This window comes from Nicotiana sylvestris, chromosome 9, assembly GCF_000393655.2.
Source record: "Nicotiana sylvestris chromosome 9, ASM39365v2, whole genome shotgun sequence".
NCBI lineage: Eukaryota > Viridiplantae > Streptophyta > Magnoliopsida > Solanales > Solanaceae > Nicotiana > Nicotiana sylvestris.
Window position 1 is genome coordinate 66,672,893 of NC_091065.1, and position 25,163 is coordinate 66,698,055.

At 38.0% G+C, this 25,163-nt stretch overlaps 2 protein-coding genes across 3 annotated transcripts; both read right to left on the reverse strand.

The window, feature by feature from the left end:
• Positions 1-2,221: 2,221 nt before the first annotated feature.
• LOC104225283 (epoxide hydrolase 1-like) lies at positions 2,222-12,044 on the reverse strand. The gene is given in 5 exon segments (XM_009777051.2): positions 2,222-2,643; positions 2,646-2,719; positions 2,916-2,965; positions 2,967-3,161; positions 4,293-12,044. Coding segments are annotated over 5 exon segments (954 nt in total). The 5' UTR covers positions 4,758-12,044; the 3' UTR covers positions 2,222-2,473.
• Positions 3,074-14,032, reverse strand: LOC104225282 (large ribosomal subunit protein eL18y). Of its 2 annotated transcripts, XM_070155782.1 has the most exons (6): positions 13,945-14,032; positions 13,765-13,854; positions 13,537-13,665; positions 12,867-13,007; positions 12,354-12,557; positions 3,074-3,161 (listed from the first exon to the last, which is right to left on the reverse strand). In XM_070155782.1, the coding sequence occupies exons 1-5, from the start codon at positions 13,945-13,947 to the stop codon at positions 12,399-12,401; spliced, it is 522 nt and encodes a 173-aa protein (XP_070011883.1). In that variant the 5' UTR covers positions 13,948-14,032; the 3' UTR covers positions 3,074-3,161; positions 12,354-12,398. The 2 variants fall into 2 exon arrangements, with proteins under 2 accessions (XP_070011883.1, XP_009775352.1); XM_009777050.2 differs by lacking the exon at positions 3,074-3,161 and having other exon boundaries at positions 12,147-12,557.
• Positions 14,033-25,163: the final 11,131 nt, after the last annotated feature.

Here is a 25,163-nt window from a genome sequence, read left to right on the forward strand (position 1 = left end):
TTATCCAATGGACAAACTATTTCAAGGCAAAGAATACAAAGGAAGAGCAAAGCAACAAAATTTGAAAGAAAAAAAGAAGAAGAAGAAGAGAGTGAAATTCGGTTAATCCCAGTATTGGGCAGAGCACTGGTAATAGAGCTAGCCATGATTTTTCATTAATAGGAGGATTCCGATACAAGCAGCAAGAGAAATACAATTACCATCTTCACAAGCCTTCAAGAGTGTACTGCATTTTCAAGAATGAAGAAAATAAAAAGAACAAAAAAGCAGCTGAAAGAAAATGAATCCATCTTTTATGAGGATTTGGAAATGAGGGACATGAATTCTATCATGGGTTTTAAGTTATTAGGGCAGAAGAGGGAAGGAAATGTACCTGATCTACAAACACAATATTTGTCGCCAAATAATATCTCTGACATGGAATCCAGAGGTTTTTTGTGAGGGACTTATTGGACTCAAGACCATGCTGAGGTTGATCCAGTCGGAATGGAAGCAGAAAGACCAAGTAATGGTGGCTGCCTGATCATGCTCGTCCAAGGACTACCACTCCAGACCTAGTTATGTGGAAGATCGTGTAGCTGGTGGCACCTGGTGACAGGCTGGTGAATCCCTGGTTTATGGAGGTCCTGGGTGATGGCTCGGAACCCTTTATAGGAAAGTTACAGCACTAGGCAGTGCCAGAACTAAAGGAACCAACGTAGAAATAGATCCACAGAGCCTTCACCAATTTATAATTGCTTATCAAAAAAGACTGCGATTAGTATTTTTGGGGCTACTAACATCTTAGTAGCCAGAGCAAAAGAGAGTAATAATATCGCAAGTAATAAGCCAAACATACGAAGGACGGGCTAATCTACCTTCATGCAGACATAGCTCCATTCCTTGTCACAAACTAAAAACTTAGTGTAAAATGTGGTTTTCCCACACATGAAAGCAGGATATTCTTGGAAATACATTTTGGTGAGCAACAGGTTTCCTGCTGTAGATTTGTGTTCAACTAAGAGAATAGTGACCTCCAAGCAAGAGGAAAGTCATGAACAATCCACTGCTTTCACTTCCATCAATTTATAAGTCCTGAACTGTAATCTTGTGCACCTCTATTCGATTTCTCACCAATACCATTTTAACCTTTTGCTAAATTCAAACACATTTTCTCTCCTTGCCAAAAAAGTCGGATTGTTAAATAAAATACTCATCATATTACTTGAATTCTTACATTGTATTGTATCGCTCCTCCTGATCTATTTATGTATATCAAAATCCAACTTAGCAGGCAACAGCTTTTGGATTCTCCATTCTAATCCCAAGCCGGTCCTGGATCTCACATCAAATCATGCTTTACATGCTTACATCTAGGTAAAAATTGAGCAATCTCATCAGTCGTTACTTTACTACTCAGACAAGTATACAGCACATTCTAGGAAAGGTCTAAACATTTCAAGCCTTAGATAAAGGCTGGCAGTGTTTGTAGATTTTGTTGATTTACCATTGAGAGGAAACAGTAATCAATATGGTACTCTGCCAGGACTGCAGGTAGAAATCATGGCCACCTCGGCCAAGGTGGCATACATATTAGAGAGAAACCAGCAGTGTAACGTAGTACTGAAGAAAGCAATGATAACTCAAGAGGAAAAAAGAATGAGAACAGAGATAAGCAACAGCTTTAAACTCAGTAGATATCGTGGGGGATCACAAAACTATTTCCACTGCCCCACCCAAGTCCTATACTAAATGAGTTTTCATCCATCTTGATGACAGATTCAAAAAAACTAAAAGAAGGATTTAATGGTATTGGGAGGGAATGCTTGTGAGTATTGGATAAAAAATGTATATTTTAACCAGTCAAGATCGATACTGCAGTGTACCAATGACATTAGCACTTCTTCGCCATAATCTGTTGGAGCTAACTCATATTTTATCGATAAGGGATTCTTTCTTCCCTCAAATTGGAAAAGAAATCAAGGAAATAAAGATTTTCTTTGGATTATCATGGTTTTGCTTGCCACTTTTTCTAATCTGTTGGATAACATGACAAAGACCAGGCAATAATTTTTCATATTCTTTTAGTCTGTATTTCTTCTGCTGGTGTGTGGGGGAGTGAAAAAGGCAGAGAACATCCCAAATAAAGAAAGTATTGTGAGAAGAGAAACAAACCCCTCTAATTTCCATTATCTTCTTTATAGTGAAAAAATGCATGTCATAGCAGGACTTATAAACAGAGTGGAAAATACCATCTCTCCACCAATCAAGTTTTCAATTCAGGCACATAATCTGATTGGATATCTTATTTTGTCACAAACTTCAACAAGTACGCCTCAAATTCTGCCAAAAACTCCAGTAATTTATAGAAAGGTAAAATGCAGTATCAATCATAGATACATTCAAGTGGTAGCATTACAGTGTATACTGTGTCATTGCGTATTCCAAGTGATGAAGTCGCAGTAACCTGGAAGACAAAGAGGGCATTTGTTGATTAAAACCTCTGAATAAAATCATAAATGTGGGAATTTATTTCATCAGGCTTTTCTTGGTTGATGAAGTGACCTACTCCCTCCATTACAACAACCTCCTGCAAATTAGGCACTTCTTTCTTGAAACCACCATTGTGTATATACTCCTTGGTTCCAGGAACATGATACGTGTGTCCAGATCACCAACCACAAACTTAGTAGGAACTTGAATTTTGCATCCACTAAATGGTGCTGTAAGCTCCCAGTTTCTGCATTTAAAGAACAGATTTAAGAAAATTTGAGCGTACAATTATTTCCACTCTCAATGTACTACGACTAGAATCATTACATAACGGCTAAAATAAGGAAAATCAGTAAAGACACAAGCAGCTGAGTAAGTAATAGGAACACGAGAAATCCATGGATTCTCTGGTTGATCCTAGAACAGTTAAATGGTATACGTACTTGTCCAGATTTCGGTAGTAGTTCAATCCTCCAGTGAAGCCTGTTTCTTTTTAATTTTTCAGCAAAATAATGCACATCTTCTTCTGTTATCCATGAGGGTAATGTCGCTGGTGACTTAGCTAAGGCCTGATGAAAGCCTATCTCCTTAGGAATGCAAGGTGGGCGTGGATCACGTGAAGAAAGAAATCCCTTAACGACTGTTGCAGTATCAACAGAAGCAAACTCCTCTTCCACTTCCCCAGGTTTCTAAATATAATAGCAGCATCAGTAAAACCAGAAAAGCTTACTACTGTGAATTCAAACACAATCTGCGTTGATCGAATTGCATTGCAGTATTTTCACATTAACAAATTACAATTACGTGAAAATTAGTGGCACTTGATGTTATTGTAGGAAATATTAAATCTCTTAAAAAGGGTTTTACTAGCCAAGTGAAGAAATGAAGTTTGATCAAATATATGCAGCCTCTAAATCTTCTAAGTGTGCATCTGTCATATTTCCTTTGTTTAACCACTCTATTCAAGGAAAGGCATAGAAAGAAAAGTAAAGCAGCCATACGAAGGGTAATAGCAATCAGAAAAGGTCCAATAAGCATCAGAGAAATATGCTGAACTCTAGCAAGCACCAACCATAAAATTTAAGAATGAAACTGTATTTTACTTCACCAGGAAACATTGAAAAACCCTCTAATCACAGAAAGACCATCCAAGAGGAAACCAGGAACAAAAGTAAACGTGACTCTTAAAACTAAGATGAGCTTCAAAAATGTCATTCAACTGCTTTCCCTCTTCACTTGGAAAAGATAAAGTGGCCACTATCTTGAAAACGAGAGCTGTCAAAAATCACTAAAGAAGAATTTACAAACTCAGGGTAGAAGAACTCATCAAACAAATCATGTTAAGGAGCCCTAGTATCAATATCATAACTAAAATCCAAATACAATTTTAGGGAATAGGATTCATCTGCTTTCCATAATTGAAATAACTGACCAAATTGACTAGATATAGTTGTTCATCAACGTTCCTATTTCTGGATCCAAGTATTTATTTATGCAAATAATTTACCAGGGAACCACATCACTTATTCCTGTTTGGCTTGTATACCGGATTCAACTTTAGCTACTAAAAGAAAAAGAATTGCACAAGTGACCAAAGATTTTGCAGAACTGAGGAGACCGATAGCATATATCCATCACACTAGCTTAACTTCAACACAAATAAAAGTTCCACTTTTTCTTTCCCGACTAAATAAACTGCCAAGAAGAAGTAACCAAAAAAATAAACCGCTGCTTAATAAATCAACTACGGCTTAACCCTGAACCAATTGAGCTAAAATCTGCAATTACGAAAAAAACAATGAAGAAGAAAGCAATTATACCTGAAATCTGCACACATAATAGTCATCACCAAACAACTCTCGCAAGCTATCCACCGGTTTTCGTGAAGGGTGTCTTGGACGGAACACAACACTTAGATTAACCAAAGCCTTAATTCGATCAGGACGAAACAAGCTGAAATACCAAGCAATTAGAGCACCCCAATCATGTCCTACTAAGAACACTTGGTCTAGACCCAGAACATCCAAAAGAGCAACTAAGTCTCCAACAATATGAAAAGCAGTGTAATGTGTAGCATCTGGTGGAGAATCAGTGTCACCATAGCCACGAAGATCAGGAGCCATGGCTCTGTAACCTTTTTTAGAAAGGTACAACATTTGGTGGCGCCATGAGTACCATAGTTCAGGGAAGCCATGTACAAATACAACTGCTGGGCCTTCACCTATTTCTGCTACGTGCATGTTTATACCATTAACGGATACGTATTTGTGCTGTATTTTCTCCATTTTCTCTTGCTTTCCTTGTTGCTGCTACTTTCCCAATCTTTTTCTCCGAGTATCAGTATATTTAAGCTTTTCAGAATGAGTTTAACTTGCGCACCAGTTAAAAGATGATAGATTGTTATAATCATTGATAAATATAAATATATTTTACTGACAAGCATTAATATGATGCTAGTTATAAATCTTTATCTAGTTATTACTAAATTGCCTTTATGACGATTTATCTATAATTAAGTTATAAGTTGTCTTATGTGTGAATATATTCTATATCATCCTTTAAACTCCTAAAATAATTACACATACGGTTCATAAGATAAATAATTTAAAAAATAAGACAAATAATCTAATATAACCAGTTAAGATATAATGATAGAGAAAAAGTTCATACTCTATCATTATATATAGTTAAAGATACTTCTAGAATTAGTGGTTTCCAATGTTGTAAAGCGATTTTGATTAATATTTTGAGGGTTACTTAACTACAACTATGAATTAAGATATAATGGTATAAAGAGTTACTATTATTTTAGTAAATTCCATTTCCTAGATGCTAGATGCCAAATTAGGAACGAGTTAGTTAGGAACTACATACACGCTATGTTTGTGAAATTGAACAATCGCCATAGTTTTAGGTTCACTCTAGCCACCATTCCCTAGCCGGGCCGAAGGTAGAAGCCTTGTTTGACTCAAAAGGTATTTGAGCCTTTTTGAACAAATCAATTAAAGAAAGTGAAGGGATAAATCTTAGTTAAACATAATAAATTACAGATCAATGAGCTAATTGAACAAATAGTACATAGGATGAAATAGAGGTAACCAATCTTATTGAAACTTTCATTGTGACTCTCATTAATCAATGGGGAAGGTTGTTTTACATGTTTTTCTGGAGATTGCTTCATTCTTCTTCTTATTATGAAGATTGCAGAAGAGAGAAATAAGGAGAGAGGGAGAAGTCCCGAAGCCCCCCTCACAACCGAAGGTTTTCCCTTCCTATATATATTCATGGGACCTTTGCTATTTACTTGGTCTAACTCTCTCTCACACTATCTGTCTTGGTCGTCCCCTGAACGTTGTTTCTTCTGACTCGACGGATGTCGTGAGTGCGAGATGTAGAATGGACCATGTCGTTTTTCGATACCTTGTCGCTTCGACGGGATGTTGGTCAGCTTGACCGCAGTGGTCAGATTTTGACCAATACAGTTAGTCCCTCGGGCCAGACAGACGGATCATGATTGCTACAAATCGGAGAGAAATCTGACTACTTATCCCTTGGTTATGCTCCTTAGGTTTTGAGTGAGGTGACAACGCTCTTTCACTATCGTTGGACCGTTGTGGCAGTTTCGGAATCGAAACGTTGTTTCATGGTTGCCGCCATTATGACACACATTCCTAGGGAATCGAAACGTTTCGTGCCCTATCAAATTCGATTGGCGACTCTTGGGTTTCGTGCTTGGGGAATTTATGTCTCTTATAAATAGAAGGAACACATCATTCGATTGACACACTTCTTTGCCCTTTGCTTGAAAGAGTTTCGTGAATATACTTTCTTCCTGATACTCCGAATTTTTATTCACCCCCCGTTGACTGAAAACTTTCATCCTTCCTTTCCATTGTCTTTTTGCTACACCATCTCGACGAAATGGCTGGTGATTCTTCTCATGCTAATCCCCCTGCCACAATTCCGGCGCTGAAAATGTTGCTCTGGCCACCGGAGGAGTAGAAGTGGTGGAAGATAAGGAGGTCCCGTTGGTAACCGAGATCTTGCCTCGTCCTGGAAGAGAATGGACCGACTTCTGCAGTCGCGCTGAGGTGGAGCCGGAACCTGTCCCCTCTATTATAAAAGAGGAAGACATGGTACAGTTGAAAGCTAGGTGGGGAATCCCCAGTTACGTTGACATGCAGCCGACGGTAGGGAACGACATAGTCCATTTCGACCGCCCTAGGTACTACGTGTTCTATGCCTACCCCTTTCTTATTGGGTACACACTTCCTCCCCTTCTCCTGGTGGTAGATTTCTGCCGTTTTTACGAGGTATGCCCCGCCCAACTTTCGCTGTACCTGTACAAGTTGTTCTTTATGTTGCTCAAGTTTGCGGAACTCGTTGGTCGTGAGATCACTTTGGATCACATGCTTAATATCTTCGCCCCTCAACTCATTCGCGGCACGATGATTCACATATGTCCTCGGGGGTCGAAAAGTCTGGTGGTGAAAATGGAAGACAGGGCCAACCATCGTTTCTACGAGAATTATTTCTATATGTGGATCGAACACATTGTGGCGGATCCAATGGGGTTCCTGAGAAGTGGAACTTTGTGCGTAAGTTTCTTACATTTTTAGTCGGTGAGATACCCGACCGCTTTCTGTTACAGTACTAAACCCTGCTATGTCTCTGCAGCTGAGAAATTGCCCCCTCCATCTGTCGAAGGTATCCGCGAGTGGGTGAGTGCCATCCTTCCCCATAAGCTGGGGGTTCGCACATGGTCGGCCTTTCATGAAAAAATTGGACGTAGGCCCCTTACAGGTGAGGTGTCATTTCTATTTTCTATTTTTCTTCTCTTTTTACTTAGATTCTTATGTGCGGTTTTGTCGATGCCAGGGAGAGTGCGGAGAGCGAGGGCTCCTCCATTAGCTTTTCGTCAGCCGGCATCGTTTGCTCACCCTGCTGCAGCCCTTCTGCTGGGCCTTCGTCGAGGGCTGCTTCAGTTGAGCCTGCGACTCTGGTTACTCCTGCGGAGGCCACTTCTCAGACCGAGGTCTCGACTCGTGTCGCTCGTCTGACGAGTGAATCTCCTCGTGCTGAGGAAGGGTCGTCCAAGAGGCGACGAGTGGAGTTCGAGGCAACCCCTCCAACTGTGATACACTTGGACGACTCTCCCTTGACAAGATCTAGGGCGGGTATCGATACCACTCCGCGCATAGAGATGGAGCCAGCCGTTGTATCTGCCCCGCCGACGGAGATTCCTGCCATTGTCATTGATCAGCAACCTGCCGTGACGGGAGGCCAGATTTCTGAGGCCGCCATTGTGGTTTTGGAGGTACCCTCGTCCTCCGTACTTGGTCGTGCTTCCTCTTCAGCTGCTGAAAGAGGAAAGGGTGTCGTGGTCGACGACTATGAATCCGAGTCAGACCTCGACCCTGATGATGTTAGGATATTTGAGGAGGGTATTACCCATTCGGTGGTTCATGCGGGAGGCCTGGCCCATATTCTGGAGATCTCTTCGGATGTTAATCTCCTGGGGGACACGGAGGATTTGGTATCGCAATTCGACATTTTGTGCTCCGCTACCGAGAACGAGGCTCTCTGGAACGTTCCTAAAAGCGACTTGATGAATGAAGTAGCCGCTATGGGCCTGAGGGTATATTTCGCTTTTCTTTCATGTTTCTTTTATTTTTATGGACGATACGATCTTAACTCTTCTTTTTGTTTTTCAAACGTACATGTTGGAAATTGAGAGTTCCCGTAGGGATGACATTCGGACGAAGATTTTCCTGAAGGCATTGGAGAAATATCGGCGCTATCGCAATAAGTGCTGTGAGTTGCACGAGCGGATGAGGGGGAATCCCGGTGCTCGATCCCTCGGCGAGGAACTAGAGAAGAGAGACCAGCAGTTGATGGAGGCCATTCACAGAAATAGTGTGCTCGAGGAGCAACTTTGTGCGAAGAACGAAGAGCTTGAGTTGGGAAAGGGGGTAGCCGCAGAGTGTGACTATCTGCAGGAGAAACTGAGGTCGATGCAGGCTGGGGTGGATCAAAATCTTATCAAGGTCGAGGCGATGAGTGCGGAGTGGATGGGAAAGTTGGCCGAATTGGAGAGAAAGTTTGTCGGGTTGGAGAGCATCGAGAGTGCTTGGTCTGCAACTTCGGCAAAGGCGGCGGCCCTGGAGAACACTATCCGCGTCCTCCAGTCTGAGTAGGAGTCGGAGAGAGCGACGACCACGCTAATGGAGGAGAGGCTTGAGGAACGTATTGGTGAGATCAACCGGGAAGCTTCGAACTTAGGAGATCGAGTCGCCGCTCTGGAAGCCGAGAAGGAGCAACTATTGGCTCAAATTGAGTCCTCCGCTGCTGTTCCCCGCCGCTTACACGAGCTTTGGGTTCATACTGAAGCTCAGCGGGATATATACAAGAGTTTGTGGGAGGCGGACAATGTTACTAAGGCCGCATATAAAGGAGCACGGGCAAAGGTGCGAGAGGCTCGTGTCAACTGTGGTTATGACTCTGCGACTTCGGAGGCAGATGAAGGTGCGGATGATGAGGGAGGGCTTCCTGGAGATGGTGGCGATGATGATGCCGAGTGAAATAATGTTCTCTTTGTCTATTTTCTGTTTTTTTATACATTCGTTGTCGGTTGTCATTGTTCTTTTTTCCTTTTTTCTTTTCTATTGTTGGCTTGGGCCGTGTGTAATTTGCGACCGTTTGCGCAGTGATTTGTATAAAGAATTTTTCGTTGTTATTTGCCTTGTACTTTGTCTTTGTTTTTGCTTTTCATGACTTTGGTGCGAGGTAGATTCTCGTATGGCGAGTCCCGATTTTCTTTCCCTTTATATTTTCTGTCGGCCCTTGGCCTTAGGGATATTTCGAATTTTCTCTTTGGCGATGGCTCGTGGCCTTGAGGGTGTAATTTCGAACTTTCGTCGAAATGTCAACCCATCGTTGTTCGATCAAGGTCGAATCTTCTTTTTGGCGAAGGCCCTTGGCCTTAAAGGGTGTTATTTCGAACTTATCAAGATAATAACCTGTCGCCATTCGATTGAGGTCGAACTCTTCTTTTTGGCGAAGGCCATTGGCCTTAAAGAGTGTTATTTCGAACTTATCAAATGATAACCCGTTGTCATTCGATCGAGGTCGGAATCTTTTTCTTGGCGAAGGCCCTTGGCCTTAAAGGGTGTTATTTCGAACTTATCGAAATGGTAACCTGTCGTCGTTCGATCGAGGTCGAACTCTTCTTTTTGGCGAAGGCCCTTAGCCTTAAAGGGTGTTATTTCAAACTTATCGAAATAGTAACCCATCGTTAGTCCCAGTTTTTGGAGAATCAGGCATCTTTTGGGAGTGTCCCAGTTCGCTTGATATTGTTTGCATCGGAGAGTGTAATGTCGGAGAATACGAAACGTTGTTGTTTCGCTTATGTTCGTTTTGCGCACATATTGGAGTTTCCCTGTCTGATTCCTGCCTTCCGACCTGGAGGTGTCATCGGCGGGGGATGTTTCAGTTATCTTGTAGTAGTTTCCCATTCTCTGATTGAGATGTTTCTTTGCTCGCTCGCCTACGCGGTACTTGTGTTCTTGCGTGAGCATAGAGCAGAAGGTGAGTTAAAATGGCACTTTCCTTACCCCCATCCGATGAATCGGTGAATGAGAGTAGGTTTGTAACGTTGCTCATTTTATCAGGCATTTTGACGGTTGATGGGGCGATGATTCCTAAATTCGGTGGCTGTTTCCAGCTCTCTTTCCCCTCCTATGCTGCGTCTTTGCCCTGCGTGGGTTGGGCTTTTTCTTAGCGCTCTTTTCGGTGGGTAATCGTGTTTCTTGTCTTTGATCTGGAAGAGACTAGGAAATTTCATTAAGAAATCCCCACAGACGGCGCCAAATTGTTTGACTCAAAAGGTATTGGAGCCTTTTTAACAAATCAATTAAAGAAAGTGAAGGGATAAATCTTAGTTAAACATAATAAATTCCAGATCAATGAGCTAATTGAACAAATAGTACACAGGATGAAATAGAGGTAACCAATCTTATTAAAACTTTCATTGTGACTCCCATTAATCAATGGGGAAGGTTGTTTTACATGTTTTTCTAATGATTGCTTCATTCTTCTTCTTATTATGAAGATTGCAGAAGAGAGAAATAAGGAGAGAGGGAGAAGCCCCCAAGCCCCCCTCACAACCGAAGGTTTTCCCTTCCTATATATAGTCATTGGGACCTTTGCTATTTGCTTGGTCTGACTCTCTCTCACACTATCTATTTTGGTCGTCCCTTGAACGTTGTTCTTCTGACTCGACGGATATCGTGAGTGCGAGATGTAGAATGGACCATGTCGTCTTTCGATACCTTGTCGCTTGGACGGGATATTAGTCAGCTTGACCGCAGTGATCAGATTTTGACCAATACAAGCCTAAGTGTGGGTTCAAACAATAACTTTTGCTCAAACAATATATTTGTATTAAGAAATTCACTAAATATGTGTAAATATTAAATTTAGAATCCAGTTAGTAGCTCTTAAGATTGCCGTTCTAAAATTTGGAACCCATAAAGTTGAAATGTTCGTTCCGTCTGTGCTCCCTAGTCTCTACCTACTTTTCTTTTTATCTATTCTGTTTCATTCGTTTGTCTAACTCCTATTTACTACTTTCTACTTTCGATTATATAGGACATTATAACTCAATTTTAAGAGTTTTAATAACTGCAAAAACTTAGGTTTGTTGAGTATTTGAAGTACTTATTAGTTTCGTATGATTGACCATTGGAATTGAATTTGGCCGGGGATGTCCTTGTACGAACTAAAACCGTATTACCTCAAAAACAGTATAGGCAGCGAATTTGAAGTTGTTAAACAGTCCCTTTCATAAATATTTTTTCAATTACTTTTATACACGTCTGACTATTGAAAAATATGATTTTATTTAGTCTTTAAAATATACAAATATTATTTTTTAAAACTAAGAAACTGACATCCATAAATGTACATTAAAAATTAAATTAATCTTCGTATTTCAAAATCCTTTCAAGAACAAAGGAGTACTTAAATAATTGTATGAGTAACTTCGCCGGCAACAGCGACGACATACTATCTTGCTTTGGATTTTGGTTGCCATTTCACGACAAACTAATGTCGGTATTCTTTTATGACCATTGGTTTCATCATTTTGTCGTCTCTTCAATGAGATAACTCACTGCATAGCAACAAACAAGGAAAACGAGAGAAAAGTCCTGCCCAATCGAATCGGAATTGCAACAATGACAATGTCTTCGAATCAACTTCTTACTAACGTTGTGTTGTTTAAGTTTAGAAGATAGCTATGATAACCAAAGTCCAAGCCATTTAATTTACTCGTTTTGGAAGTGCACTGACAAACTTTTTTGGCCTCTAGATATTCAAATAGAACTTACATTTTTTGGCCAGTCTTAGAACTATAAACCTAACATTTTTCAATGACAATAGTGCCCAAAATAGCTCGCACGAAAATCACCTAGTCCAATCAGATTTTGACATCTCCAGCCAATACAAATACCAAAAAGACTTGAGTAGATGGAAAAAAATCACCATTGTTTTTTTGTTTTTGTTTTTTTGGTCTCTGCTTAGATATAAACCCTAATTTACACCGTTTTCACCCACTTCATGACTGCAAAACGATCATTTAAGCACAGCTATCAGAGCATAAAAGAGCTTGAATGGAAAAAAAAAGGGATCTTCATATTGCATCATTTTCCTGCGTAACCTAGTAAATATTGATTGTCCTCTAAAGGTGGCTTAATTGTGCAAAATAGATAATAAAAGCATTCAAAATCGTCTATAAGTTGGAGTGTCAGAGAAAGAGGGGTGGAAATAAGAATTCCAAGAAGAAAAAGAAGCTAAGATGGGAAAAAGTAGGTCGGGAAAACCTTCTAAAAGAAATTCTCATTGTGCACTCAAACATTTGCAATTCCTCAAACCTTGAAACCTCTGCTCTTTCTTTTCCCTCTTGCTCGCTCAAACTTCCTTCCCTTTGCCCGAACATAAGGCTTCGTGTGGCTGTGCGAGACACCGGGAGCTCTACCAAAGTGTTTAACAGCTTCCCGCGAGTTCTTTGGACCCCTAAGCAGTACCTGAGAGAACACAGCCAACAATATCAAGAAAGCATAGAAGCGGTGAGCGCTTCGCCTCGCTTTGGGGGCGCTTCTGTGTCGCATCAAGGCTCTAAGACATAACTTTTCCTTGCCTATGAGTGCAATCCTGAAAAGGAGACACTAAACAACTGATATTTCATTTTATCGTAATTATTTTTCAATTTTTTGTCTGCATATGTGTTATGCTTATAATTATTGGTCTTTGGACTACATATATATATTTTTACTTTTTCTCCCATTGCGCCTAACCCATAAAAGCACGAACTGACAGGGGACATAGTTCCATACCGTGTTCTGCCCAAGAGGGGCTCTAAGAGCAAGCTGATCAAAGGTCAAGCATTCTCCACCAGCCTTCTCAATCCTAGCTCTAGCTGTTTCAGTGAATCTCAGTGCAGTAACAGTCCCTACAACTACAGCAACCTTGTCCTCCTATCATATAGGAAAGAAAATACAAAATAACCATTTAGTACGTCAGTAACAACTAGCTGTTGTTTGCTTTGTTGTATAAGAAGAACTAGTCCCGTATATAACTCTACGTTATTAATCAAACATTTAATTTCTGGCATAAAACTCTGAACGGTTTGAGGAATAAAACTTTGCATTATATAACTAATCTATGAGTTATTTTATACATGATAGAATTAAGGAACAAGAACATGTGTATCAACAATATAAGGATTAAGATTACTCTGACTTTAATATGGAACCTATTACTACTATTCACAGCATATTATTATTCACTGTCTAGCGACCAAATGCTGCATAACTAGTCCTTGAGCCAAAGGGCCCCTTAATGGGCAGCAAGTGTAAGCTTTTCAAGTAACAAAATTAACTCAGACCAGAACAACCACATTAAAATCAATAAGCAAGAACATTCTAACAACTAATCACAGTAAATGAGTTTAAACTCATAGATCAGTAAGGTAAAACAGAGCTAAAAGGGCTGAATAACAATAACCTTTCCTTTCATGTAAGTAATCAAGCGTGATAGAGACAAGGGAGCTTTATTGATCTTGCTCATGAACAGCCTCTTCAGTATCACCGCATTGAACTGGCTCCCAGTCCTCCGCACAAGAAACCGGTACAGCTTTTACATTACCCAATTAGCCATACAATTCTCAGTACACTATCCGAAAAATGCACTATATTTATAAAGACGGAAGATTTAAAAAGTTAAAGGAAAAACCTTAACAAGAAGCTTGAGATAAACATCGTCGGATTGTGGGGTAGTGCGTTTAGTCTTTTTCGACTTACCTCCCGCAACTAGATCGATGCCCTGAAGATAACAGGAAATAACAAAATAAATCAATGGTGTAAGTAGAAAGAGTGTAGAAGCTACTGGAAGAGTCTAGAGAAAGGCATTAACCATGGCTGCTCCACCTGCTGCTTCCGCTTCCCGCCGCAGCTGCTGCTTATCGTTGACGTCTTCAATGGATAGAGAAAAGAGACCAAAGCTTTTGTAATCCCTTTGAATCAAGCCCTAATCCACGAAACGTTAATTGGGCTTGTTGGTTGGTTTCTGACTTTGTGTATTGTTAGTCTAAGCCCAATAGGCCCAAGTCTCTCTATCCTAGGACTAAATTAGTAATGGGATTATTGTATAAGAATTTTTATCTCCTATAGCAACCTTTACACCTTATTTATTATAAATAAATACTTTTTTATAAAATTATATTCTATAGCTATCTTTTAGGTTTTATAGCAAATTATCTATTTATGGTCACTTCCTATTGTTAAGTCATTAAATACGCTCTGAAATATTTTTCTCTCTCTCCCAATAACACCGGCATTGTATACAATTTTGTTAAACCCGCGTTCTCTCTCCACTATCTCTGTCCCAACCTAGTATCTTCTCCACGAATACAACCTCCATTATCAACTGATTCATCTCCATTCTGTCTATTAATTTTCAAAATTGTTTGCCCAAAAAGTTGTGGTAAGTGTTAAACTTGTTAGTTTTTCGCTAGCACTTGTATTATTCTATATATTTGTACTTTTTTTTTCCGTAGAAACAATCACCATTGTTATCCTTTTACAGAAAATTCGGATTTTCTTTTCCAATGGCTGATTCAACTCCTTACAAGAGGGTTATCTGAGGTATACCGACCAAAGCACTCAATTTCGAAGGGCCATATTTCGATTTGCAAATCACTCAAGCGGAACATGTTTTTGCCGGTTCAACAGCAAATACAATTGCGGAAAAGAGAACAAAAACACGCAATGACACATCGAAATTTGAAAGAATCAACACTTTCACTGTTTGTTTTTAGATGTATTTAGATATATTTTGATGTATTTTGATGACTTTCACTGTTGTACTTATGAATATGTTATGTATTTCAAATACATGTATTCATCTGTATTTTACTGATAAATAGTTATTACATTGACTTTCACTATTTGTTTTTAGATGTATTTAGATGTATTTACAAGGCTTTCACTGTTGTACTTATGAATATGTTATGTATTCCAAATACATGTATTCATATAAAATGAGTACATGTTTTGAAATCTACAACACGATAGCAACAGAAAAAAAAGGGATTGAAAATCTAGAGATTGCTCTGTTTTGTGATCTTTTTCGACTGGAAAATCTTTTCTTTAACGTGAAATACAGATTCTGCGTGTTATTATTGAGTTAGTTGAGTTATATTAGGAGTCTATCGCGTTAATTGATTCACTTACCGTTTTAAACAATTGAAAAAGACCATTTTTACGTAGTTTACATTATTGTATTCACAAATACAACTGGCGAATACAGTCGTACAACCGAATATTCGAATACAACCGTTGTTTAACTGGACTCCCCTATTTCACACCGAGTTTTGCTATTGTATTCATTAATACAATGACTTAAATACATCGAATACACTCTATAACAACTGAAAACATAGTTATAGAAAGTAATTTAGTAAATGATAGTTATAGCTAGCTAATAACCACTAAATAATAGTGATTTGTGAAAATTTCTCTATTGTATACTACCCGCCCCAAATAAGGATTGCTTACAATTTATATACAATTCATTATTAGTGCCTTAAATTAGAGGATTCAGTTATACTCTTTTCCTTTTTTCTCTCTTCTCCTCTCCTCTTTCCCTATTCTCTACGCCTTCTATCCATGTACAATCCATTATTAGTGCCTTAAATTATGGGATTCAGTTACACCATTTTTTTTTATCTCCTCTCCTCTTTCAGATAGTGCCTTAACTGTAGAATAACATTTCCAATAATGTCGAACCACAGTAACGTAAAATAGTTCAAGACTTAACTGAGAACCAAATCTTATAAAACTATTTTAATAGCTTAAACCAGAAAGTAACGCCAAACCAAAACAATAGAGACACTGACAATAAAAGTACCTAAACCAGATAAGTTGAAGCGAAAATATTCAAATTTGATACATGTACAACAACATATAAACTAAAAACAAATTTTATACAAACTAATTATATAGTATATAACTTATTTATAACTTATCTATAGCTTTCATACATCATTTTTACCCAGTTAAAAATAACTACAACATCATATAATTTAAAATACAATTTTTATACGAATTTTAAAAAAATATATCTTTTGTATATGATTTGTATATATTTTGTATGTGGTGTGCTCTTTTTTTTCCTCTAAAATTCCAATCAAAACTTCCTCTCTTAATACAATTTTGATACATATCAACAACTTTAGATAAAAAAATATATTTATAACTTAAATACAAATTTCATACAACGATTCATACATAATATAATTATTTTTCAACTTTCATACAATATTCAAATTAAAAATATATAACTACAACAGAATAAAACTAAAATAATATTTACATATGATTATAATACATCTTCGTCATTTTCGAGTTTCAATATGAAATTTCATTCAAAATCAACTCTACTCTTCATCATACACCCTCAAAAGTGAGATATAAACTCCAAAAAATATTTTCGATCATTTGCAACAGCACTCAATCAAAACAAATAATAATATAAAATAAATAAATTCAAAATCAAAGTTTCGAAGCTTTTGATGATTTTCAATGGCTGGCGGGGCAACGGATAATGACTGGTTCGATGGTGATAAGTGACGATATCAAGACTATTATCGAATTTTGTGAAAGAAAAAAAAAAGGGGGAAGAGAATCATAAAGATTCAAAGAAGCCTTTGAGAACATACTCTTTTGCAGCCTTGATTTTCTGAAAAGACTCTCGGTCGAAGAGCAACTGTAGAAGGAGAACAAAAAGGTATCAACTCTTGCACCACTTTAATTTGCTTTTGTTACGAAAAATTAAAGAATGAAATAACATCCTAGCACAAGCTACGCATGGATAGAGCGAAGCAGAAGAATAGGCAATCATAAAATCAGTAGCTAATATGTGAAGTCGGGGGAAAAAAAGAAAATAGAGACAGAGAGGAGAGATATTTGTGGAACCGGTAGATCTGTGAAATTTGATTTTCACATTAAAAGGATACAATCAAGGATACACATTTAAATTTTATTTGCATAGAACTGATAAATTGTATATCAACTTGTAATTAAGTTAAAACCTAAATAGTTAGGGAAAATAAATTTCTAATGTAGTATATATATGTAAAAATCTCATTAGTAATCGTACTAGTATGTAGTTATTAACTTGGTAGAAAATACATGATACTCCATTCGATACAATTTATATGATTTATTGTTTAGTTCATCTGACTTGTCTATCATAGTCCAAGTAAAATTTGGGTGAGTCAATAAATCGCTCAATTATTGATTTACTTCGTGTTAATCAGTTTAAATTTAATTCAATCGTCCATTTCCCACCCTTAAATATTGTGGTGTTATAATTCTTGCAGAACACAATTCTTTTACCTTTACTTTGATTCTATGCATTTTGAATGTCAATCTTGTTGAAAAAAATTAGAGCATTTGAGTTAGCATTATTCAACACCATCTTTGTCCTACCCAACTTGGGCCTTATTTCCTTCGTTACCAATAAAAATGAGATGCTTGTCGAATTCAAGTTTGTTATTTCCCAAAAATTGAGTAGATTTCGTGCATAAGTATTTCTTATTTAAAAAGTATAATGATAAGTTATGTATATGTATGCAAAGTAGATAATATAAGCATGTGCCAATATCAACTCAACAGGGAAAGCGACCAATACTCATTTAGGAATTAGGTTGGTCTCATAGTTTTTGAGTAAAGCATTTTCTTATCTATGCACATTCATGTTAGTGGACCAACATAAATTAATTGTCTTCTAGCCAGGGTCTAATGACCCGACCGGTCGTTTTAAGCATTTGCACTTCGCTCGGTAGTTTGGGACACAAGTAGCTCCATATAATATATTAGGACTTGTATGCAAATTTTGCGTTCATTCCGAGTTGCTTTGATATGTTTCGGCGTCAATTTTGGAAGTCGAAAGTTCGAAAGTTCATTAAGTTTGATTTGAGGTACATTTCGTTGTTTCGATATTGCTATGTGTATTTTGAGGCCTCGAGTAGGTCCGTATTATGATAGGAAGTTTTTGGTATGTTTAGATGGGGTCCCGAGGGGCTCAATTGAGTTTCGGATAGGTTTGGGTTGCGTTGCGCTCGTTTTTCCTATGTTTCGACGTGCCGTTTCTTCAAGCATAAATGGTATCATATTGAACAAATGATCTCCGATTTTTATTTTTATTGAAGCATTAGATCTGTATCGTAATTACGGATCTATAGCAAAAAGAATCGTTAAATTTGGACATCGTATAAGGATTTTATGGTCATTTTACTAAGAATTGGGTTGCCAGATTTTTCAGATTAATTACGAAATTGCCATTGCAGCGTATTTAAAAATCTACACTATTTCCAAATATTGAAACCAATATATCTCCTTCAATATAAGGTCAAATGAAGTGATTCAAGAGCCTAACTTGACTAGAATTTCACAAGGAATCCATTGGAGGTATCAAAGTAAGTTTTGAGATCTTTTGGCAGAAGAAACGAGGCAGAACAATGTTAAACTGGGGGTTTTGTGCATTTAACATATTTTGAGTTGGGGAGCTCGAAATTGGGCAATTTTTCGAGGCACTTTTTAGCATATGAATTGGGGTAAGTGTTCTAAATTCGATTTTGATTATATTTCATGAATCTATCTTTGATTTTAGTTTTTGGTTGATGAATTTTAAAGAAGAAATTGGGGGTTTTGGCCTAAAGTTTCATAATATGAATTTTTGAATTTTGAACACCGATTCGGAGCCGGATTTGAGTGAAACTAGTATGGTTGAACTCATAATTTAATGGATTGACGGATTTTGTGAGTTTTATCGGGTTCCGAGGTGCGGGCCCGGGTTGGGCTTTTTGGCCGATTTTGGGCTTTTGATTAAAGATTCAACCTTTTCGGTTGGGATTCGTTCCTTTAGCATTGTTTGATGTATTTGAGTTATTTTTGATTAGTTTCGAGCCATTCAGAGGTCGGAATGTGTGTGATGGGATTCTTGGAGCATCGCTTGGCTTGCTCGGTGTCGGAATTGGCTTGTTTAATATAAGTAACTCTTCTAAAGTTAGTGCTGAGGGTATACAACCCTGAATTATGTGCTATGTGATTGGTGTTGAGGTAACACACATGCTAGGTGACGGGCGTGTGGGCGTGCACCCTGTGAGTTGTGACCCTGTTATTTTCAAGGCACTGAATAGTGGCCCTATTTTATTAATATCTGTGTTTTCACCATGTGATAAGATAAATGAGTTGTACATCATAATAAATATCATGTTTAGGCTTTATGCTGATAATGTTGGGACCCATAATGGTCGTTTCTTGCTGTCATCTCATTGAATTCATTGATATTTCGTACTCAATCACATTCATGCATTCATATCATATCTCAGTCTCAGTTGTTACTTATTGATACATCGTATCATTGTTCCGGGTCAATTTTTGTGACATTGTGAGCCTGTGGGTGAGACTGGAGAGATTGATGAGTGAGGCCGAGAGCCTGATTAGGAGTGACAGTTATGGGATTGGGCTGCACGCCGCAACAGATTATTGATTATGCCTTCGTTGGCTTGTTATAGCGCTTGGGCTGAAGGATCCCCTCCGGAGTCTACACACCCCTAGTGAGTGCGGACTATATTATTGATGGATGGATTTCCCTGGACATGGATTTGTCCGAAGTACTTGATAACATTCAGGGATGGATCTTCCCTTGGTATGGAGATGGATCTTCTCCATGAGGCTGGATTGGCCTGTTTCCTCGGAACTGGGTGACTTATAGTCAGTGATATGTATATTCCGGAATGGATTATCCCTGGGCCGTATGGGCCATATACATTACCGAGTGGTTGATTATGATGAGTGGAAGGTGTGATACAGTGAGGTTGAGTTCTCTGAGAGTATGCGTACATGATTCATCTATGAGATACATGACATTGGCATGACCATATGACATACATGCATAGAGATACATTTTCCTCATGTTGTACGGTATCCCATTATTCATGATATTTTACACACATTGATATGTGGTCATAGAGAGGTATCTCACACTTGCTATCTGAAAAGAAAATGAAACATCTTATTTATTTTGGAAAAGAAAATATAATTTTTTAAAAACTATCTCATATTTCACGACGTTTTCGGTGAAGAATTTGAGTTTTCATTGATACTCTTGAAAGACGGAACTATTTTGGGAAAACTGTGAAAAAGATGAACACTTTATCTCTGAGTTACTTCCTTATTTATATGCTTTATATTGTTATGAACTATTATTGGATATTGGTATTGGACCCGACCTATGTTCCAGCTCGTCACTGCTTTCAACATGAAGCTAGGTTTGTTACTTTTTGGTACATGGGGTCGGTTGTACTCATACTGCACTTCCTATACATTGCGTGTAGATCCTGAATGCCGATGTTGCTGCGTTCGATGGTTGCTGGATTTGAAGGTGTACCTACGTCCTTGATGTGGCTGCCTCTTATTCATGGTAGCCTTAGCTTTATAAAACTCTGTTTATGTACTTTTCAAACAGAAGATGTATTTTCTTCATATCGGCTTGGTAAACTATATTCTTAGAAGCTCATGATTTGTACTACCAGTCCTTGGGGAATGTATAAAATTCAGTGAACTTATCTATTTAATTAATTGGTTGACTTTAATGGAATTGGATAGTTATTAGTTGGCTTACCTAGCGGGTTGGGTTAGGTGCCATCACGACTAGTAGAATTTGGGTCGTGACAAGGGGTGTGCATAAAAGTCAAAAAACCAAATTCTAATCTGGACCGAATTAATTCGGTATTTCGGTATCGGTATTTTGATACTACTACGATATAGAATTTTAGGTTATTCAGTATTTCGATACAATTCTACGTATTGAGGTTTCGATATTTCGGTATACCGAAATATCTAATTATTTAAGTACACATTCCTTTACTGCCTAGCCCAAGTTATCATCCAGCCCAAAATTTCAACTTGTCAGTTCTTGCCCCTAGCCAGTAGCCCACATAGACTAAGCCCAACGCTCCAACCTAACGATGATCCCCAGGTTTTTCTCTCAAAAATAGTCATTGACGCCTACAAGTTAGCATACTAGGTTTTTGTTATTGGTTTTGCTGTCACAAATTTCATCATCATCAGACTGATTCTTTTCTGCATCTAATAAAAAGAGTGGTCGTACTAACTCTGAATAATACTCTTCTTCACAAAATCAAAATGTTAAACTGGTGTATGAATTATCAATGGATGCTTATAAAAATGAGAAAGGACTTAAACTTATAAAAAATTAAGCCAAAACTAGATGTTAGTCCATGGTTCTTGCTGGCAGAGAGCTTATCAAAATGTATATATTGTGTGTTCAACGACTCTTCGGGATGAAGAATTAAAGTATGGGCTTTCTTGGAATGTAGTAATTGCTTTCAGCATCACACTGAAAGGTACCCTATGCGTTATTGTGATGCAAAATCATCAATGACTAAGTGTCTCGAGAAAATAGATAATGATGTGATTTCTTTTAGAAATTATTAAAAGTAAAGGAACTGCTCACATTCTGTTGCTATGCTCATGTAGTGATTTTTGTTAGAAATTATAAGAAAAAGTGAAGGAATTGCTCATATTCTGTTGCTGCTGCACTCATTTATCACATTACTAGAAATTTTCTAATGAATTAGAGTTCAATAATTCACCACTGGTTAGTTCATGAAGACTTGGTATGATATGGAAATCATACTGAACCAAACAAAAAGATATCAAACAGTATATAATTACTTTAGTATGGTATTTGATATGCATAACTGATATATCGAATACCGAAGTGTTGAACCATAATTTTCAAATATTATATCGAAGTACAAATGCCCACCCCTACTTCTAGCTAGAAACTTTTGTGTGTTTCTTGTAAGTATAATAAAAAAATATATTGTATTTATTTGTGCCTTTTGTTGAGGTGAATCCAACAGGTTTCGCTCACCCACTGCTCGTATGCATAGAAGAAGATCTAGAATTTTTAAAATATGGGTAGAATTTTTAAAATATGGGTGCATCATTAAAGAAAAAAGAAAATAAGTATTAAGTAGGAATTTATCTATGTTCCTTTAGGTAAATAACTCAATATTCAGCTTGTACCATTCAGCCTTTATGGAGCATGGATGCCAACAAATAATATTAGACTAATTTAAAAAAATACAAACATAAAATACCTAATTTGACCGAAAGACCATGGGTTCACGTACCCTATAAACTACTATCACGACCCAAATTTCATTATAGGTCGTGATGGCGCCTAACACCATTGTTAGACAAGCCAATACTGATCAACTAGTGAGTTCTCATTTATTTTATTAAACAATCCCAATATTTTACTTAACTTAAATTTAAAACATTCAATAAATAATAAATTTTTAAGGCAACTGAAACGGAAATAACTAAAAGAAATCATAATTGTAGGGATACAACCCAAAATCAAATCTACTAATAGGTACCAAGGATCTAGTGTCACAAGTATGTGTGCAACTAGTAGAATATACAAAAGAAGACTATCCTACTGTTTGAAATAAGTAGACAGGTACAAGCAAAAGAGAAACTCCGGTATGCTGCTGAACGGCTAAGGTGGGGGCAGCTCACCGTACGTCTCAGTCCGAATCAAGTATGCGCGCCTGGTGGATAACTAGATGCACCTGCCTCAGATCATGTACAATATAGTACAGAAGCGTAGTATGAGTACATAAACAATATGTACCCAGTAAGTATCCAGTCCAACCTCGAAGAAGTAGTAACGAGGGGTCGACTTGACACTTACTATGGCCAATAATAATATAATTTAAGTGTTACGCTAAACATGAATAGCATGAATAATAATGAGAGTTTAAGAATAGGGAGAGGTAAGAGACTCTTTCATAAACAACATGTCAATTTCAATCATATCATATAACAACTTACATTTCAGAGCATTTAAGCAGTATAAATCACTGGAAGTTCCAAATAAATAACATGCGCAAATCATGCCGAGATCGTACGATCCGGTCCAACATAATATTAAACCGTGCACTACCAGAGGATCGAATGACGCAAACCATAGATGCATCTATTTACTACCGAGGTGCTCGGTCCGATCCACAAATAACAATTTATTTTTAAGAAAGCACACATTGCCCATTTACAGTCAATTATTTCATACAAATTCTTAAGTAAGTGAGTATAACCATCTATATTTGTTTTACCAATTTCCAGCATGACTTAAGTAATTATAGTAACAAGTAAGGACGCAAGCATTGCAAGTATAGCATGATACGGGTCCTAAACTACCCAGACAATTAGCATAATAGTAGCTACATACGGATTCTCGTCGCCACGTACGTACGTAGCCCCCACAGATAGGTACATACATTTAGTTAATTCACCTATGGAGTTAATTCCATCTTACAAGTTTAGAAAGGAGATTTACCTTGTCCAAAGCTTACTTCCAAACTCAAGAATGCGCTCAAACCTTCAAATCGGAGCCGAACGATCCAAAACTATTCAAATGGGGTAAAAACTAATCAATATATTGTAACGACCCGACTGGTCATTTTGAGCAATTTTGTCAAGTTTGATAGTTTGAGGTCTCGAGAAGCTTCATAATATCTATATCGACTTACGTGCATGGTTGCATTCAGTTAACGGATGATTCAGAGTCAAATTGGAAGAAAAACTAGTTTTGGAAGTTTAAATGATGAGAATTTGACCAGAATTGGACTTTTGAGTAAACAGCCCCAGAATGGGTCGTAGGTGATCTCAACATCTTTGTATGGTGATTTTGGACTTAGGCGCGCGTTCGGATTCGGATTTGGAGGTCCGTAGGGTAATTTGAGGCGTTTCGGCGAAAGTTGCAAAAGTTAAAGTTTGAAAAATGGAGAGGTTTGACTCATAGTTCACTTTTATGATATCGAGGTCGGAATGCGATTTTGAGAGTTGGAACAACTCCGTTATGTTATTTTGGACTTATCTGCAAAATTTGACGTCATTCCGGGTTGATTTGATAGGTTCGACACGAGTTCTAGAAGTTGGAAGGTTTGAAAGTTCCTATGTTCGATTCTTGGTGTGATTCATCGTTTTGGTGCTGTTTGATATGATTTGTGACCTCGAGCGAGTCCGTGTTAGGTTATATGACTTGTTTGTGTGTTTGGACGAGGTTCTGGGGGCTTCGGGTGGGCTACGGGTCATTTTCCCATTGTTTGGACTGCTGTATTCTGCTTCTGGTATTCCTTCTCCGCGATCGCGAACAGCCTTTCGCGTTCGCGATGTGTTGTTGCTGGTCACCTCATTTTCCTTCTTCGCGTTCGCGTAACATGCCTCACGTTTGCGAAGCTCTGCTTTATCCTTCATCGCGTTCGCATCCCCCTCACGCGTTCGCGTAGTTATGCCGTTCCACTCTTCGCATTTGCGTACTAGTTCACGCTTTCGCGAAGAGCAATCTCTGGGCCATAATATTTTCCTTCTTCGCGTTCGCGTGCGTGCTGTCGCATTCACGAAGCACAACTGGGCAGCCTTCCTTTTTCTTTTTCGTGAATGCGATACTTCCTCATCGCAAACTTCACCTAGAATTGATTATATTCCATGAATTTGTTTTCATTTTTATCATTTAATTAGTGATTTGGGTTGAGGAAAATGTTGTTTTTTTAAAGAAAATTCCTAAAAAATGAAAAATCATGATTTGAGGGGCAAAATGGTATCGGAGTTTAATAAATTTTGTATGGTTGAACTCATATTGGAATGGGTATTCGGATTTTGTAAAATTTGTCGGGTTTCGAGGCGCGGGCCCGGGGGTCGACTTTTGGACCGATTTTTGGATTATGTTAAAGATTGAAACTTTATGATCCGGAATAGTTTCTTATGTGTTTTAGTTGTGCTTTGAAGTTAATTTGGTTAGATTTGAGCTGTTCGGAAGTCTTTTCACCCGAGAAGTGCATTTTAGAATATCGGTTTGTCGTCTTTGAGGTAATTGCCTAACCTTGTGTGGGGGATTCCCCCTTAGGATTTGAGTCTTCTATGCTAATTGTAGTCCGTGCATGTGAGATGACGAGTGTGTGCTCGGACTTATTTGTGGGAAATTTGCTCTAGGGTTCTTAGGTCCTTATGTTCATTATGTGGAAAGTA

What these genes read in the sequence shown, in the direction of transcription:
- LOC104225282 (XM_070155782.1), bottom strand. An exon ending in ATCTCAAGCTTCTTGTTAAG is followed by an intron (nt 13,666 to 13,764) that starts GTTTTTCCTTTA and finishes GTAATGTAAAAG; the next exon opens with CTGTACCGGTTTCTTGTGCG. An exon ending in TTACTTACATGAAAGGAAAG is followed by an intron (nt 13,008 to 13,536) that starts GTTATTGTTATT and finishes CCTATATGATAG; the next exon opens with GAGGACAAGGTTGCTGTAGT.